Source organism: Vicugna pacos, chromosome 5 (assembly GCF_048564905.1).
Source record: "Vicugna pacos chromosome 5, VicPac4, whole genome shotgun sequence".
In the NCBI taxonomy this organism is placed as follows: domain Eukaryota; kingdom Metazoa; phylum Chordata; class Mammalia; order Artiodactyla; family Camelidae; genus Vicugna; species Vicugna pacos.
In genome coordinates, this window is record NC_132991.1 from 20,803,263 (window position 1) to 20,823,281 (window position 20,019).

The 20,019-nt window shown below is 34.5% G+C and overlaps 1 protein-coding gene across 1 annotated transcript in view; it reads right to left on the reverse strand.

The window, feature by feature from the left end:
* LOC140696539 (low-density lipoprotein receptor-related protein 1B-like) overlaps window positions 1-20,019 on the reverse strand; it is a 305,131-nt gene that overhangs the window by 117,782 nt on the left and 167,330 nt on the right. Inside the window, exon 4 of the mRNA XM_072962067.1 lies at window positions 14,656-14,913. Coding sequence (XP_072818168.1) covers window positions 14,656-14,913 — 258 coding nt within the window. The remainder of the gene's footprint in view (window positions 1-14,655; window positions 14,914-20,019) is intronic.

The following is a 20,019-nucleotide window of genomic DNA, read 5'->3' on the forward strand; positions in this document are numbered from 1 at the left end:
TCCTTGTTTTAACTTACTATGGATCTATGGTTCACTAAGTGCAGTTTCCTTCTTCAATGTGAACCTAAATATTCTTCCTACCCTATGCTTCAGAACTTCCTTAATAGCATGGTGCTACAGTGAACTGATATCCTCTCAACAGAAAGACGAACACAGACGTGTGTGCCACCATTACGTTCGTAATGGTATACACACCGTCACAGCGAGGCAGGGAAAGCAGCAGTTCTGTGGGACTTTCTAGCAACTCCTACAAGGACAAGCAGAAAGCAGACACTGCAGTTCACTGGATACAGATTTTCAGCCCATCAACTACAGTTTCATTTATGAATTACAGATTTTGTGGAAACATAAGCATTCAAATGTTCCACAAATTACAAGGACCAGTTCAGCAGCCAGGAGTTTTAAAAATCTGAACTATTTCTCTGTCTCCAGAAATGTGGCGATGTATACTTTGCTTTGTTTTTCGGTCTTTCTGTATTATTCTATCAGCTAGAGAACAGAACCCACTGTTTCAAATGTCTTTTCAAATACCTAGAGTTCAGATAAAGTATGTGCCAAAGTCCATTCAATGACCCATCTCTCATGCTAGGCATGCAGCTGGTTTAGTCTATGTAATTGTAATTTGAGACAAAAGAGCTGTTTGACAACATTCACACCTTCTTTCCAAGCTGGTTCATTGCAGAAAGATTATCTGCTACTGAAACAATATGTATTGTTATTAGCCATCCTAGTTTGAAGCAGCAAGGTCTCACTAAAGAAACTGATAATTAGCCAGACACTTAGTAACTGTGGGAATTGGTTTTGTTTCCTTTCCCTGTATTTGAAGTTTCTGTCTCCTTTTAGTGTGACTTTTATTAAGACTGGAGAATTAAAGCAATCAAACAAAAAAGTTCAAGTAAACAAGTCGATAGATAGACAGAAGTAAATAAATTAACTAAAATGATTTGAACATTTTGAGAGGTGAATTTTCTAGACAACAGATTCAGGATTTCATTTCCATTTTGATGACATATAACAAAGTTCATAGGAAATTGCTGAAGGTAACTAATAATTTTGTGACATTACAAAAAAGTCTGTACATTTTTAGTAAGATCCTTATTAGTTTACTGTTACTAGGAAAAGAAATTAAACATGTTCCTGTTCTTATATTTCTCTAGTTGCCTTTTATTCAGTCTTTAAGCCAAAGTCACCAGGATTTTTCCCTCACTGCTCCTTTGAAATGGCTGCTTTATGGGAACTCAGAATTTCTTTCCCTTTTTTTTAAATTGACATACAGTAAGTTACACTGTGTCAATCTTTGGTGTACAGCACAATGTCCCAGTCATACATATACACACATACATTTTCATATTCTTTCCATTAAAGGTTATAACAAGATACTGATTACAGTTCACTGTGCTATACAGAATAAATTTGATTTTATCTTTTTTATATATAGTAGTTAATATTTGCAAATCTTGAACTCCCAAATGCATCCCTTCATACCCCTTTTCCTGCTAGCAACCATAAGACTGTTTACTATGTCTGCAAGTCTGTTTCTGCTTTGTAAATAAGTTCATTTGTGTCTGTTTTTTTAGATTCCACATGTAAGTGATATATGGTATTTTTCTTTCTCTTTCTGGCTTACTTCACTTAGAATGACAATCGCAAGGTCCATCATTGTTGCTGCAAATGGCATTATTTTATTCTTTTTTATGGCTGAGTAGTGTTCCATTGTATAAATATACCACAACCTCTTTATCCAGTCATCTGTTGATAGACATTTAGATTGCTTCCATGTCTTGGCTATTATACGTAGTGCTGCTATAAACATTGGGGTGTATGTAACTTTTCTAATTAGAGCTCCCTCCAGATGCCCAGGAGTGGGATTGCTGGATTATATGGTAAGTCTATTTTTAGTTTTTTTAAGGAATCTCTATACTGGTTTCTATAATGGCTGCACCAAAATACATTACCACCAGCAGTGTAGATGGTTCCCTTTTCTCCACACCCTTTTCAGCATTTATTATTTGTGGACTTCTGAATAATGGCCATTCTGACTAGTGTGAGGTGACAGTGATACCTCATTGCAGTTCTGATTTGCACTTCTCTGATAATTAGCCATATTAAGCATTTTTTCATATGCCTATTGGCCATTTGTATGTCTTCACTGGATAACTGCTTGTTTAGGTCTTTGGCCCATTTTTGGATTGGGGTTTTTTTTTGTTGTTATTAACTTGTATGAGCTGTTTATATATTCTGGAAATTAAACCTTTGTCAGTCACATCATTTGCAAATATTTTCTCCCATTCTGTAGGTTGTTGTTTTGTTTTACTTATGGTATCCTTTGCTTTGCAAAAAGCTTTTGAAGTTTAATTAGGTCCAATTCAACATCGTCTTGGAAGTCTTAGCCACAGCAATCAGGTAAGAAAAATAAACAAAAAGGGACCCAAATTGGAAGAGAAGAGGTAAAACTGTCACTGTATGTGGATGACATGATACTATACGTAGAAAATCCTAAAAGCTCCATACAAAAACTACTAGAGATGATATAAGAATCTGCTGAGGTAGCAGGATACAAGATTAACATACAGAAATCAGTTGTATTTCTTTATACTAACAATGAAATAGCAGGGAAAGAAAGTAAAGAAACAACCCTTTTAAAATTGCACCCTCAAATAAACTTAGGAATAAATCTAACCAAGGAAGTGAAAGACATATACATGGAGAACTACAAAACACTGATGAAGGAAATTACAGATGACTGAAAGAAATGGAAAGATATCCAATGCTCTTGGATTGAAAGAATTAATATTGTTAAAATGGCCACACGGTCCAAGGCAATCTACAGATTTAATGTGATCCCTATCAAATTACCTGGGACATTTTTCACGGAACTATAACAAGTAATCCTAAAATTTATATATAATCACAAAAGACCCAGAACTGCCAAAAAAATACTGAAGAAAAAGAATGAAGCTGGAAGAAAAACCCTCCAAGACTTCAGATAAAACTACAGAGCTACAGTAATCAGAAAAGTGTGGTACTGGCACAAAAACAGACATGGCTCAATGGAACAGACTACACAGCCCAGAAATAAGCCCACAGACCTACAGTTAATTAATCTTTGACAAAGGAGGCAAGATTATACAATAGAGAAAAGACAGTCTCTTCAGCAAGTGGTGTTGGGAAAACTGGACAGCTGCCCACGTAAGTCAGTGAAGTTAGAACACTCCCTCACACCATACACAAAAATAAACTCAAAAAGGCTTAAAGACTTAAATATAAGACAAGGCCCTATAAACCTCCTAGAAGAAACCAGAAGCAAACATTCTCTGCCATAAACCTTAGCAATATTCTCCTAGGGCAGTCTACTCAGGAAATAGAAATAAAAATAAAAAATATGTATTTTTTAAACTTTGGTTTTCATATGCTAATACAACTTGATCTCTAACCAAGCTAAAATATCAATATTATTAATCATAAAGTAATGATTTTTGTTAAAGTTTCAATAAAAAATTCTAAGTATCTGTTGTATGTATGGCTAGAATCATTTTTCAATACTGTTAACATTATATAATGATGCTTACAAATAAATCAAGTATCATATTCAATACGAACTATAAAAAATAAATTGAATTCCCATAATTCAAGATAAAAACTTTAGAAAGCACAGATGATTCAGCTTGAATTTATCAAAATAATTACCTTGACATCCCATGTAAATTGTGTGCATATCATCCCATAGACATGGGATGGAAGACATTAACTGAGAGACTCAAAACGAAAGCTCAGGCTAAACATACAGAATCGAATGTAACATTGAGATGATTATTTGCATAATTCATACATCATGAGCATATTGCCTCAATTGTCTGCATTTTAGGAACAAATGTCTTTTGCACCAATTATCTAATATCTGATATAATTGCCAAGGGAATCCTGCATAAATAATTACAACTATAATGCACTCCTTTAAATCCAAATGCCATCTTTCTTTCTGCCAGACATGACTCTTTCTTTGATGTCTATAAAGGATGATGAAATACTTGAAGAGTTTCTGAAATTACTTGATGAGAGACAAACAACAGATCAGGTCTAATGGGGCACCTTGGAGAATATATGGGAGTCTTTTGTTTAAGTGAACTGATGACTCCAAGGAAAGATACAAAATCAGAGAAACCACACTATGATGTACTGTGAATAAAATTAATGTGACGAGAACTATTCACACACATGTACGAACACAAACACACATATACATGCATACACAAAGTGGCCGCTTCAGCGGAGGAAGATTTTTTTTTTTAAATTCCCTAAGGAGAACAAAACATGGCAACAACCAGTTCCTATACTGGTGTTTCTGAACTTATAAGTAACAAAGAGAAAGCAAAAAGGAATTCCTAGTAAGAAAGAGTTGATATTAATGATTCTTGATAAAGATACAAAAATAATTTTGGTGGATACTCAAAATTGGCTCTACTAGTCTCATTCTATCTTTTGTCCATTAGGAGAGATTGGAAATCTTAAATCTACATTTTCCACACAAACTTGAGGCTAAGGTTTTGGATGCTAAATGATGTGCACTCTGAATTTTGGAAGCAGAAGTGAGAGTGGAGCCATTTCCTTGTTCGTTTTAACTTTTTGGACTAGCAAGCGTGATGGCTGGTAACAACATATTTGCTTGGAGTAGTGTTTCAGTGTCTATCATTCAGCATCCTGGGTGACAAGGGTGTGGGTACCAGCAACAGTGGCCGTGGCTTCAACGCAAGCTTCCTGGTCCCTGGATGGCAGCTGTGGATGACCCGTCTCCAGTTTCCAGAGCATCTGGAGGTGGCAGCGGCGGCGGCGGCAGCAGCAGTTGTGGGTCCTTGATTCCAGCTGGCTGTAGTAAAAACCTTAGAGACGGTAGCTCCTAAAGCTCCGTGTTATTCTGGAGGTCATTCCCAAGGCACTGTCTAGGAAGCTCTCCGATTTATCTCATCCAACAAATTTAAGAGCACGCTGTATTAAAGTACTTCCTGATTCAAACAGTGAGATTTCTGTTCACTGCTCAGAATCTGGACCGATATTCTGATGTCAGAAAAATTTGACAGAAAAGTTTGACTCCAAACAAATTAGCGATATATTTTTAAATAAACAACACAAACAACCAAACTAAGTCTTAAGGCCAAGTGAGGTATTTCATCTGGATAAGAAGTTATTCTCACCAGTTCTGACAAGTTGAACTGTTCCACCAAGCCACAAGGTTTTGTTGCTGTTGTTATTTTCAATGAACAAAAAGTATCTCCCAACAACATAAAACTTAAAATCGAATCTTCTTTGGTTATAGAAATCTTACTGTTTTTTTGGTGTGAACATCTCAAGGGTAGTAGCACTCTCTAGTATAGCTGGGGGCATGCTTTAAATCACAGATTTGTTGGAAAATTAGTCTCACTGTTAATTAGTAGTATGTAGACCTTTCCCTACCATTCAGTTTCGGAAATACAGTGTAACTGTTGGCTTTTTTTTTTAAGTGAAACTGGACTAAATAATTATACTTAATATACACACACATATATATATGGATAGATACATCTTCTTTAATAATATCTTAAAACAGGGAGATAAAACAATACAGATTAATTCTCACATTAAAATAACAAAAACTGCCAAGAGACGTTATATTATTTTACCAAGTAAATGTTGTCATTAAAATGATAAAGACAGAGTATTTTAAGCACAGACCTCATTATTAGATTTGCAATTCCAGGAAACCTATTTCAGCTCTTCACCAAAAGATTATCAGGCTTTGGGAAATTATTTCATGCTTTCCAGACTCCCAGGAGACTAATGTATCAACCAGAATGCCAATTCACAGAATGTTAATTTACAACTACTGATAGACTGTTCCAATGACACAATTACTAAAAGATGCCATCCTAACAAATTCCTTCCTAGAATTACGGTATCTGAGAAACCAAATCTGAAAGTTATTTGAAAAGCACAGAATGAAAGCGAAGGGAATTCCACAGACCTCAGGTTTAGGCTTTCTATGTTTTGTGGGGTACTCAGAAAATTATCAGGGCTACACTACAAAATTCTGCCTTTTTAACAACTGGAATACCTGTTAATGTGTCTTCAACACAATATGTAATTTTTGAATCTAGAAACCTATTTCATTAACATTTAAAAAATTGTTCTCCATCTCATCATTTGACACCATTCTTGGACCATTGAGAGGTTCTGTCACCGTACTCTTGTCTAGCTCATGGAAAAATTGTTGTAATTAAACTGAAGTTACTTGACACTGGCTGCATTTCTAAGTGAGTTCCAGAATACACTCTTCTTTCTGAGAGCTGCAATGTTAGCCACTATATACAAAAATAGACTAAAAAACAAATTTCTTCTGTATAGCACAGGGAACTATATTCAGTATCTTACAATGACCTTTGATGAAAAAATATGAAAATGAATGTATGTATGTATATGACATTGTGCTGTACACCTGAAACTGACACACTGTAACTGACTACACTTCAATAAAAAGAAAATAAACAAACAGAATACACTCTGTTACCACCCTCAACTACAATTCATGTTTTAGCTAGGCTCTTTTCTGGCATGAACTTCACAGGAGACCAAATCTTTGTTGCATATCTAATGCGTCTAAATAACAATACTGAAACAGTCTCTGGTTTTGTCACCAGAGTCGCAGGGCATGTGCTCCCGTAACTCTCATAACCCTCTGGGTACAAACTAAAAGTTGCTGGGCTCTTGAGAAGAAATAGCTAGAAGATTGTTGTTACCATCTCTGTAACTCTTTGTACACACACAGCTTTACAGGTTTAGCTCAGAGAAGGTGAATATATTAAAAAGTGATGAGAGAATCCAATCTGAATGATTTCCCTTAAGACCTCTAAGACAGTATTTCTCAAAGTGGGTAACATAAAACACTAGATATTTGGGTTGTTAATATGTATTAGACATATACACACATTCATACCACATCCTTAGAAACAAGCACTCACGAAAATGCACTCACAGACACACATATAAAAATACCAATAAAGTGTTCAGTACTCAAGTAAAGGAAATCTTGGGTTAAACAAAGTAAAATAGGTACTTTACTGAAGGACCCTTCATAATCTTTAATAGGCTAATGTATGTATAAATCTCCAATAACATTATACAGATGCAGAATTTCCTAAACTCATGTGACAATGATGAACTCATTTTCTTCCAAGAATGTCTCAGAAAACTGGTGTCCCACGGAATGTATTTTAGAGAATATACTATACAATGATTAAGATGTATCTACTGTGAGTGATTAGGTGGGAGAAAAAAAAGAAGTAAATGGGAGGAACACACACACACACACACACCCCCCCACACTCCTGCAGAATAAGAAAAGCAAAGGGAAAGGAATGGAAGGGGAAAGTAGGCTTAGATCTGGGAGGGATTCCAGCAATTCTGTGAACAAGTTCTTTTATTTTAAAATTATTTGTTTGTATACAGTCACACAGTTAGTTAATGACTCAGCTAGGACTGTATCAACTCACCCCAAATATTATGGGGAGGGAAATACAAAACTTAGTGCTAAAACAAATCTACAAAACCCAAGATGTTATAGCCTGGAAAAAAAAAAAAAAGAAAACAAAAACCTTAATCAAAAACTGGAATGCTATGTATGCCAATTGTGTTATCTTGCTTAATTTGGCTCCTACAGCTCACCGTCTTTAGATTTGATGATAAGTGCTTAAAATCTTATAAATGTCTTTACAAGATTAAAGTCTTCCAGTGGTGAAGAAATACGAGAAGAAAATGTTCCTTTTTATTTGGCATAAATCCCTTAAGAGAATGTAAAATAAAATGAAAAGAAAGAAGGAAAATAAATAATTACAATATTATACCTAAAAAGAAAATAATCAAATTTATCAAATACGTATTAAATCAGAAGTTATTTTACTAGGCTACTTGCAACAAAAGTAGTCTCTCCTTTTTTCCTTCTGTTTTCTACTTTTCCCTCACTTCCTTCTTTCTTCTGCCAAGATAAAGTTTACCAAAATAGAAACATTACTTTCATTAAGTAAATATCATGGATTTCAAATATACTTCAGGAGTTATTCATGATGAAAAGATCACCTTTTCTTTCAAGTTGCAGACTGGTAGATTAAGTAAACCTGCTAAATATTATGTTTTATGTGGTATATGGTACTGTGATGGTATCATCAAGACATTCTCATTTTAATAATTAAAATCCATTAATACAACAAATAGAAATGTGAATCTAGACAAAAATACTGTGAGAATAATGATTTAAAAATCCTATATGGCAAAAAACAAAATTTGGAGGGGGGTGTGTATTTGTATCCAGTGTATGTATAAAATATATTTTATCAAATTCATAGAAAACTGAATATGAATAATTGAAGCTTAGCACATCTCTAATTTCTGCTTTGATGAATTTCAAGTACGTTGCCAAATGACACTAAAATAGTAATTGAGTTATTTGCAGCCTGGCAACTGAACTGACAGTGAAGATCAATTTATAGAGGAACAGAGTACTCTAGAGTTTTAAAAAAATGTTTGCTTTTCTTTTTAACTAGGCATCCAGACAGCCTTTTAAGGTTGTGTACTAATTGTCAATTAGAATAGGTTACTTATGTCAAAGTATAAATTCATCAAATGTTAATGTAAAAAGCAAGGAATAATTTAATACCAATGCCTACCATATTGAGCATATGATATCATGCAGGAAATTCTGTAAGTTCTCTAGCTATGTGCTCTCAGATCATCATCTTTGCTGATATTAACTGCCCCCTTTTTTTTTTCAGCTCTCAGTGGGTGGTCAGATCACTTTGTTAAAATTCCAGATCCCAGCAAGAATGCACTAATAACTAGCTTCATACAGACACACACACATACAGCAATTATGTCTCAGAAAAAGTTATTTTTAAGTTTTTACATAAATTTGCTAAATAAAAGATGAGAAGCTTCTAAGAAGTATAAAGAGTTTAATGAAACATGTATTTTCATAATCAAACAGCAGTTAATAAAAGAGTTATCTCTGAGAATAAATAGTTACAGTATTCTTATTATATGGAGTATGTGGTTTGGAATCTTCACAGATGTTTCTTAGGGAATAATGTAAAACTAGTTAGTACAGTCACATTTTTTTTCCTGCAAAATTTAGATGTCCACAAGATATGCTGATCAGAAAGTCTGGATTCTAAATAGCCAAAACAACAACAATGCAACTTTTGGGGGGGGGTAGGAATGGGAAATCTCGATTGTAAAATATTATTCCATTTTTATCTTATTTAATACAAAATTTCATTAATTTATAAGATTAGGATGGTCACCACCATTTCTTCTTCTTCAGTGTCTCTCAGCTAGGCACTGACCAATGTCTGATCTTTCTCTAGTGAAATGCTAGGACCCAAATTGGTCAACTGCTGAATATAGTTTATCTCTGGTGAAGAATTCATTGCATGAGTGTCTCAGTTGGAGGTAGCTACCAGAGCTTCTCAGAGGTTGAGAGATACAAAGAACATCCTGACTCTGCTCTTTACTTCTTATTCCCAAAGCAGCTGGGTTCTTGATAATAACTAAATGTATAGGATTGGGATGGGAAGCACATCCACTATTTTATGCACCCAAGAAACTAAATGTAAGATAATCGAAGCTCTTTTCTAAGAAAAAGCTCAATCAGACTGAGAGGAGGAAAAGGGTTAAAATTCAAGCTATGTTGTTCTGTTTGATTTCTGCACTAAGAATTAATTGCCCTCTATTTTAACAGCTTTGGCTCTAATACTATTTAGTTACCACTGCCTTGGGGGTGGGGAGACCTGGAATGATTCTGATCAAGTTGTTTCCTTTGTCATTAAGGTTAGATCCCAAAATAAAATCTATTGGCACATTTCCTGACCCTGGGGAAGTCAGAGATTGAGCCAAATAAAAGCTAGTGGTCAAAAATCTGGTAATCACAAGGACGCCAAGATTACCATGTGAGGCTATTTTGTAGACTCAGATCAGATCATACTTATTCATAATGCAGACTGGTTTTCTAAATGTCCCTAGTAATGATTTGGCATGGTCTCTCCAGAAGTTGGTTCTAACCTTGTCCCCTCTAACTCTCCACTCCTCATCCTTTGTCACCTTGGTTTGCTCAACCAACATTTATTCTAGAATAAACAGGCATTTTGCTAAAATCTGATTTGAAGATGAATAAAACATACATCCTTAACTTAGAGTTTTCAACCTTCATTTGGGAAACCGACAGGTAAATACACAGTTAAAACATAATACATTTGTACTATGATGTCCAAGGGTCACATAGGAAGGGCTGCTAAATTCAACTGGTAAACTTTTAGAAAGGATATGATACCTTAAAGAATGAATAAGAGATGCTTGGTTATAGAAAATGACAATCAATGTTCTGTGGTGAAGAACCAGAACACACGGAAATAAGAAAATAAAGTGCATTAAATGAAGTGTTACTATTTTTTTTAGGTGCAACATATGATTTGAGTAGGGAGAGGCAAGGTGGAGGCCTCCCAGAGAAGCCATATAATGAAGTTTCATTTTATCTTGAGATAAATGGGAAGGTACTGAAAATTTTGTATTTAGATTTTAGGTAATGGAACATCATGACCGCTCTAGCAGAGTTGGAGAGATTGAGGTGGACATCTAAGTTCACACTGGAGTGGGCAGCTTTGCTAGTACTCACAGAAAGGCAAATTAAAGCAACGTGAATGATGTTTCATCAATCAGATAGAGAAAGATGACCGTAGAGGAAAATTCTTAAGAATGCAATAGTGAAGCATATGCCTTGTGAATAAACTATGCCAAGTTTCTACGATGATTTCTACACCATTATGTGATACTGTGTAGTCTGAGAGTATTGCTGCCAGGTTCTATAATCATCTTTTTAAGTGCAAAGACTCACTATGAGCTGAGACTGCTTGAGACTAGCACTTCTACTGTTACCGGTTGATTATTTTGTCCAAAGACTACATTTGTATTTACCAAAAGGACACAGCCTGATCATTGTTGTCCGGTCATAACTTAATAGAGGATGCTTGTGAAACACTCAAGACTATGATATTCCTAGGCTGGGCTGGAGTAAGTAAGGACTATTTCATAATTATGAAAGGTCATTGCTTAGTATCTATTAAGAGGTCAAGGTTTCTTAACTTAAAAAATTTATTTCATACATTGAAGCTCATTGTCTTATCTATGAACTATTACATACATTACACATATCTACAATTCATGTGGTGGTAAAGAGGTCTACATGTAGAATTTTTAATGCACAAAATAAATAGTAAATGCCATCTATTAATATTACGTGATTATTAGAGAATTGTTAACTCATGATTAAGAAGTAAGATTGATAAAAGACATACATTAAGTATTAGAATTCAAAAATAACCACTCAAGGATTTAATTTAGTGGATCTAGGCAGAGGTTCAAAATGGAAAATGAGCTAAGGTTGATATCGAAACAGGCAAAATAAAAGGAAGATAAAAGCCAGTGAATGGGGTTAATCCAAAAGCAAAGTGTATAAAGAATAAGCAGTCTTTTTGTTTTCTGCCTGGCATGCTCTGCTAGACTGGAGCTCAGCTCATTAATGGATCAAGATAAGCTGCTTAAGTCTATACTAGAATCCTAAGAGTGATACTCAAATTTTGCAGAATATTGAAGAATCCTACTTAGAAGGGAAGTGTCTACTATACACCTGGGAGAGGACACTCCGGTCTTCAATCATCTTCCTTAATAAGGGATATACCCTGAAAATATTCTTATCAAAGTCAATCATCTCTGTGAGTTTTGTCCTGAGGAAACAGTTGGGCATCCTACTGTTAGGAATCCCATCACTTTTCCTGATTTGGGGTATCTGTGTCTCTACCACAGTACTCTCCAAGAAAAATTGGGGGGAAATAATTAGTTGCTGTAAATGTACTTTGCATAAATGCCAGGAGAACCAATTTTGCTTACAAAACACTTAATACCAAAATTTTCTTTAAAGTATGCAAGTTTCATGCAAAAATACTTGAGAGTAAATATCAAGCATCCATAAAAAAGAAGAGTAAAATTCAATACGAAATAAAATCTCTAGAAATTTTCCCCAATGTTCCTTTGTCAATATAATGTATTCAGCATATTATTATCAGTCTTCTTCATTCTCTCACGACATTGCTCAGGCATGATTTTCAATATTAAAAGTACTTCTCCCTAGGTGACCGTATCAGAATCATTTGTTGGGGTTTTCCAGATGACACAGCTTTCAGCAAGTCACCTTGTCTACCCTCTTCCAAGATTCTTATACCTCTCTCCCACGTAGACTGCCTTTGAGAGTCACTATTACTAACGTTAGTGTGCCCAATTATTTTGGCTCTCTAAAATGAAAAACATATATTGAGACCCACTGGGACAGCATGGTGTAGCAAAAGCCATGAAGTCTGAACCTGCTCAAACCTATAGTCAGTACCAGCTCTGTGCTGCTGCCTAGTTTCTCATTCTCAATTTTCACTTTAGCACAAGGGGAAAAATAATGCCTCCCTATTGCACACAGTCATTTAGCATTTTCAATAAGTTGTACATATGATTATTTGTAATAGATTTGGGAAATTCTCTGAAGGGAATCTATCTGCCTTTCTAGTGCAGAAGAAAGAACACAGTATTTAGATGTGCCATCTCTGCCTTCTTTGTATCCATTCAGTATTGCCTAATACATCTGAGTTCTGTAGTTAAACTTTTATCTATTATGAAACAGAAAGAATCTATCTCTCCTGCACACCCCACAGAGATATGGTAGGTATCCAATGAGATGAATGCAATCAATATTTTAATATTACAATAGTAACATTCACTAATATATTGCATAAGTTTTTAAACTCAAGTCAGTTTGACCTATAGTGATTAATTTTCTCCTCATAGTAATCGTTAGAAATTTTTAAAATATTTTTTCAAAAAAGAATGTTTTCAGGTAAATTTAGAGAAAAGAATCTAAAGATAATGAGGAGGGAGAAGCTAAAGATACTCTCTGGAACAGTGGAGACTAACATGTATTCAGGCATACTTCCATCACTTCAGTGCATTATTTTTGCTTACATGGTGCAACAGAGATTTGATGTAATTATACATGCAAGGAATATCTAAACTTCATTATTAACTCACACTTTGTCATGATGAATGCAGAGATCAACATATCCATCAGAAGCTGTTCTGTGACACGTTGATAAAACATGTGGTTTACAAGCAACGACAGAGGAGCCGAGCCCTGCTTATACCTCTGTCCCACTCTCATAATTGAATTACTTCCACACATTAAATCACTTTTTTCTAAAGTGACTGAAATTGCATGGCTTGAAACTGACTTCACCAAAAATTATTTATTCTAATTAAAATATTTCCATGGCAGTTATGTTTAGTTCAAAATGAATGCACTATTCATTTTAGTGAATCACCTAAAAAGCATCAATCTCTTTATTTTTCTAGATTTCCCAAGAATTGCTTTATAACAATTTTATAAATCACATGCAATCTAAGTTACAAATTATTTTCTGCAAAAATGCTAATGTACAGTTGCTTGACCAACCCTAGATTTACTAAAAACAATCTGTTTGAAAAACATATATTATTTAAGATCTTCAAAATATTGTATTCTGTGTATTAAAACATTTATTTCTGTTTAACTTTGTATTCCACTTTTAATAATCTTTGCCACTGATCTAATCGCAGTTATCAAACATTACGTAGTACTATTTCCTTCCCTTTGATAAGGATTAATAACAAATTCCTTTAATTGTATACTACAAACATTAACAAAATATGATTACTGAATTCAAATCACCATTCTACATCTGAAAACTACATTTATGCTGCCTTAGCACTCTTTATATCCTTCTAACTTGATTGTACATTTTATTCATTTCTCTACCAATTTTTATGTTAGTAGCAGTTGTCAGAATGAGTTTTTTTTCTCTAAATATAGCATAAAATAAATGGACACATCTTGCAGTTTCCCCTGGCAAACACAAATGAATTTTTATACTCTTCCATGGGAAGGGTGGAGAGTAGAAAAAAGAGAAAAAGAGAGAGAGGCATGGGGAATGTGTGTATGTAACACTGTGATATGCAGGAAGGACAGTTACTAGTTTGTGAATTTCCGACATGAGAAATCAAGTGAATAATAAATTACAAATTACTTTTTTGGAAGACGATGTATAAAAACTCTGATTTACTAGGAAAAAAGTCAACAAGAACAAGTAGCATAAACCTAATACTTTTCAAGATATTTTAACAAACACTGTAGTTGACGAGCTTATAATTATCAACTCTATTTCTTGTTTCTTGTTATTTTCTTTTTAAATCCCACCTTCATTAGCACATTGTGAACTATCATTCAGTGAAAAATCACAGTTCTCGTCTAGGTGATACTGTAATAAGCATTACAGAAAGAATTAAAACTAACTCTTCAATTTATTGCTTACATAAATAGTGAAACTCTACGTGTATGTGTGTGCATATGCAAAACATGCAGGGGACACATTTATGTAAGTGCATTCATATTTGCATATATAACTTTTCAAAACCCATTAGTTATGCTAGAAAATCTATGAATCTTGTCTACTGGTCTGTAAATGAAATCCTTAAATGGTGATGTGTAATATAAATTAAAATACTTACTGTGGAAGGACTGAAGAATATTGATTGCCCATTCATCTGTTAATCTTTCTGTTTTTGTCATCTGGATACATTTGAGCTGATTTGAAGATTCTATTGATTCAATCCAACAAATCACATCTTCACTGTAAATAAAATCCAGAGTATGAATTTCTTTTCCGTTGACTGAGCTCAGGGTTGCCATTTTACTTCCATTAAGATAGAAAACCTCAATTGTTTGAGAATTTGCAATTAACAACATAGGTGGCCTATCCGTAGGCTCTGGAATAAAACATAAAGAGGAAAGTGAGTTTAGTAAAAGAGAGTCACTTTTTTAAAACAATTTTAAATGACATTGATAGTTATTCCTATATATGCATATTTCACAATTTTGCATGACATTGAACGTTATTCCTATATAACTATTTTTTTTATTGAACTATAGTCAGTTACAATGAGTCAATTTCTGGTGTACAGCATAATGTCCCAGTCATGCACATATATGTATATATATACATTTTCATATTCTTTATTCATTGAAGGTTATTACAAGATACTGAATATAGTTCCCTGTGCTATAAAGAAGAAATTTGTTTTTTATCCATTTTTATATATAGTGGTTAACATTTGCAAATCTCAAAATCCCTTCCTACTCCCTTTCCCCCAGTAACCATAAAATTATTTAGTATGTCTGGAAGCAGATATGTTTCTGTTTTGTAGATGAGTTCATTATTCCTATATTTGAATGTATTTTAAAAAGTTTAAAAATTGCTTGCAAAAAGTATTTATTAATAACCGATGTATGCTTTAGTAACTAAATACTTCTCCTCACTTCTTTAAGGACAACATGGTCTACTGAGCATTTGTATCTTTTATTTCCTTAGTCATAATGTGTTATCTGAGTGTGAGGACAATGATATTTACTTTCATTTTTGGTAAATAAAGGAAATGCTGTGAGCTGTTTTTCTAGCAATGATGATGGATCTGGACTGACCTCTCTGCATAGGTTCACAGACTTCCCTCGTGAGCAAGGGCATGCTTTTCTGAGGTCGGATGTATGAGGTCAGAAATAGATTCTCTGGAGCGGAACCTGTAAAGCTCAGAGGCTCATACAAAGAGCACCTGTGGTCTCAGCCTCGTTGGCTCCTTGACTGACCCCAGGAGTCAAACAATCACACATTCCTGTAGGGACTAGATTATGCTTACTAAGCCACTTCCTTCCACATTTCTTCTCTATAGTAAGGAAAGTAAGATTCTAGAGGTAAAAGGGGCTTGTTCAACAGTACTGCTTTGAACAATGCATCATATTTAGGATCGGTGGGTGTGTTAGGACTGGTGAGTTTTTGACAAATACATACTAATTGATGAGAATCTCAATACCTTTTAATATGGAAAGTTAACAGTAAAATTCCATATAAAATTAATGTTGAAAGGATTTAGCTATACAATCATACTCAGGGTAGGTTTTGTGATAACTAGGAACATTTTTGAGATCTTCAACTCCTCTTTTTTTCTGCCCTACATTCAATGTCAACGAATCTCTCCCGAAGTCAAACATAACGGAGATTTTACCACTTCTCAGCGACTGCCACTACTATCCTGTCCTAGGCTGCCATCACCTCTCAGCCAGACCGGTACAACAGCCTTCTAACTGGTTTCTCTGCTTCCGACTATGTCCTCTACAGCTTAAGTCCATCTTAACACAATAGCCAGTTACATCTGTAAGCGTTAAGACAGATCAAGTAAGTCTTCTGCTCAAAGGGTTTCCATGTCAAACAAAGTCAGAGCCTTTATGATGGTCTATAAAGCCCTACCTGATGTGTATTCTCTTTACTGTTTGACCTCATTTCCTTCATCTCCTTACTACTCTTACTTCACTCTTTTTTATCTTACTCCTCACACACTGGGCGTCTCATTGTTCTGTAAACAAGGTAGGTAGGCTGCCATCTCAGAGGCTCTTCCTTCTTTCTAGAGTAACCATCCCCCATAACATCAGAAACTTGACTTGCTCATTGCCTCTTGAGTATTATTTGGATGTCATCTTTCTGGTGAAGACGTATCCTACCACTTAATTTTGTTAAAAACCACCACTACCACCTGCAAACCCCTATATTCTCTGTATACTTCCCTACTTTTTCACTTACCACTACCAAACACTATATATATCTTATTTATTTCTCTGACTTATAACTTTTCTACTTCTGCTGCTGTATCTCTAGCATTTAGAAAAAGTCTGGGCAGTCATTCAATACAAATTTTCAGAATAAATGAAAAGGACACGTGGAACTCTTGCATATAGTAACATACTTTAGAAACTTCCTGTGAAATGTTACAAAATAACTTGGTTTTCTTAACCTATGCATGGAATCCAGAGAAATACCATCTATTCAGAAAACTTCATAAACATTACTTGATTATTCAAGAAACAGACACTGAGCACTGTAAAGGTAGACAACAGCAAATATACATACTATGACTAACTAATATAAGGGAATGCCCAACGTTCTGAATGTATTTTCTATTGGTGTTCATCATTTCCAGTGCAAGCAGGGATATCAGGCTCCTTATGTTTCGTTCAGCTAGAAGAGCTGTCCAGTGAAGACGATTTTGGGTCTTCCCTCACAGGGTTAAAATGTCTGCTCTAAAATACATCTGAAGGCCTTCCACGAGTATTTGAATTTTTAATCCTAAGAAATTACTTCAATCAAGCCATAGGATTCTTCTCTGCTTTCAGAAAAAACACTAGAAGTGTTTGACTTAAACCAACAAAACAAATGAAAATAAACAACAATAAAAGTCTCAAGTGAGATGACAAACTAATTAGTCCAACAGTTTCTTCCCTATGGAGAACTGACTTCTCCAGGACTGCTTGATATAAACCAACAAAAAAGAAGTCTCAGACATACTATTTCCACAACAAAGAGTACTCTCAGAGGCATCAGTAAAACTGTGAACTGTCTCTGCTTAACACAGCCTTGTCAGGTGACTATGTCTGAGCTTGGTTAGCCACTTGGCTTCTCCCTCCATCTCTTAAAAGCCATTCTCTCTGAATCACGTAATATTTGTCCTTGCCATTCCTAAGTTGGGGTCTAGAATTGGTCTCTTTTCAACACTGCTAGTTCTGTTTGTTTTCCAGTTGACTGGGGCACTCCTGAAACCTGTTGACTCATGAATTTCTCAGGTTATGATAGGGTCTTAGATGGCTGTGTTATCAGGTTAACAAAGATAGACTGACACTAATGTCAGTCCTTACTGTCTTCATTTGCCAACTGAAATGGACTTCAGTGCCACTGACTCTCATTCAAAAATGAACCTCTATTGCAACACTTATAAGAAGTCCAGATGTAGACAATTTCTAAATGGGCTACTAGTCAGTAAATGTCAGTATGTCATAAGCATTCTATGAAGAGAGGCTGGAATATGGAGGAGCACTGAGATTCCCGTAAGAAACTGAGATAGAAATGAATTAATGGTCAACACAGGCAATGCTTACTTGATACAACTAATCGACCTATTTGATTTTTGCAGTTTCTTTTTAAGTGAATCAGTTGCTTATTTTAATGCAAAACATACTGACCACTGATTTAAAGATTCAGACAAACAGAAAACCAATAAAGAAAAATTCTGGTGCTTCATCATCTGTTGCAGTTTGATGTAATAATGGTGACTTTAAAAATTCAAATGACATACTGAAGGAAGGACACTTACAATGTTAGCTGTGCTGTGCTTTACTGAAGTATTATTCATGTGTCACCGCTAATTGATTTCCCTCTTTAGACAAATAAAATGCAAGGCCTGATATGGGGGTGGGAGATTCTACTGAAACACTAGAACCCACAAAAATCATTAAGAACTAAGGATATAAATTGTTTTCTTTTTTCTGCTTCATGATGAAAGCTGGCATTGGCCTAGAAAAGGGAATCTGCCTCTACCTGCACTGAATTGATCTCTAGCGGGCATTATCACCATGAGTTACCACATGCCAATTGAAGACCATCATTAGTTTGGGTAATGAAGATAAAAGACTGATCAGAATGCATGCAATGCTCTTATCAGATGCCACACTTAAGAGTTAGGAAACAGTTTCCCCAAAGGATCTTAGAAAGGCATCAGATAGTTCCAGTCAAAGGAATATCTACATCAACACTTTATTAGAAGTAATAAATATTAACTTTCTGCATAGAAGACACTGAAACACAAGAAACACTCAGCCAATATTCTAACTCAGAGACTCGAGACTTAAGTTTAACAAACTTCTACAACAGGCTGCCAACTGATTCATCTTAAAGGAGGAAAATTATCTCCATCCTCATCACGACTCCCCATACGTCAAAAGCAAAAAAAGCATTTTTTACTTCCAAACAATTATAGAGATGCGTATAATTAGAAAGTGATTTTTCCTATCGTCTATGTTATATTAATCAGTGCCACAATTTTGAAAACTGATTTGAAAACTGTGAATTTAAAAGAGAAACTTAGAAACATGAAAAATCTCATTTGCCTAAATTGATAAAAATAACTATTTAAATTCCAAGCCATTATAACCATATGCTTCCAAACATACCCTCTCATAGTCAAGGTATACTAAAAATGCACTAATGATTTTGTAACATGATTTTGACATAGTTGATGCTAAATAAATGTTTTCAGAGTGAAACATTTTTAAGGTTTCATTTAAACTTTGTGTTTTTTCTTTCAATTCTAAGAATATAAACTTCAGCCAATTTCCTTTCAAGTAATTAGAATTATGGATTCAGATACCTATAAGTAAATATAAAGCTAATAAATATTATGTGTATAATAAATATGTATGCATATATACATATATATGTGCTATCTAGTTATACTGTGTTCAAATTTCCTTTAATTAATCCTGTAATTGTGAGCAATTATCTCCATTGAACCAAGTTCAGCAGATGCACCTCAATGTTTGTTGTGTCAAAGACAAAAAAAAAAAATCTGAGGTTCAATTGGACAAAAGGGCGAAATAGTAACTTCCATATAAAGTCTATAAAATAAAGAGCCAAAGTAGGACTGAAGTGTGAGAAAAGGGAAAACTGTAATCCATATAGCCGAAAGAATTGATTTTCAACCAACACAAGCTTAAAATAATTGAAAGAAAAATTTTAACATTTTTATTTAATTTATCATATACAAATTGCATAGAGTCCTTGAAAATAAGAAAAACAGCAAGTTAGAAATGAGAGTAAGAAAACTGACAACTTGCAACAAAAATTATCCAATTCCTCATAGAAGTGAACTGTAACTATATGAAACAAAATCCAGAGCAATTTGTGCAAAGACCGAATTTTTTAAAAAGCTTTCAAAAATATGCAAAGAACAAAAAGTTGAATATGAAATATTAAGAGGAATTATTTAGTTTTAAAG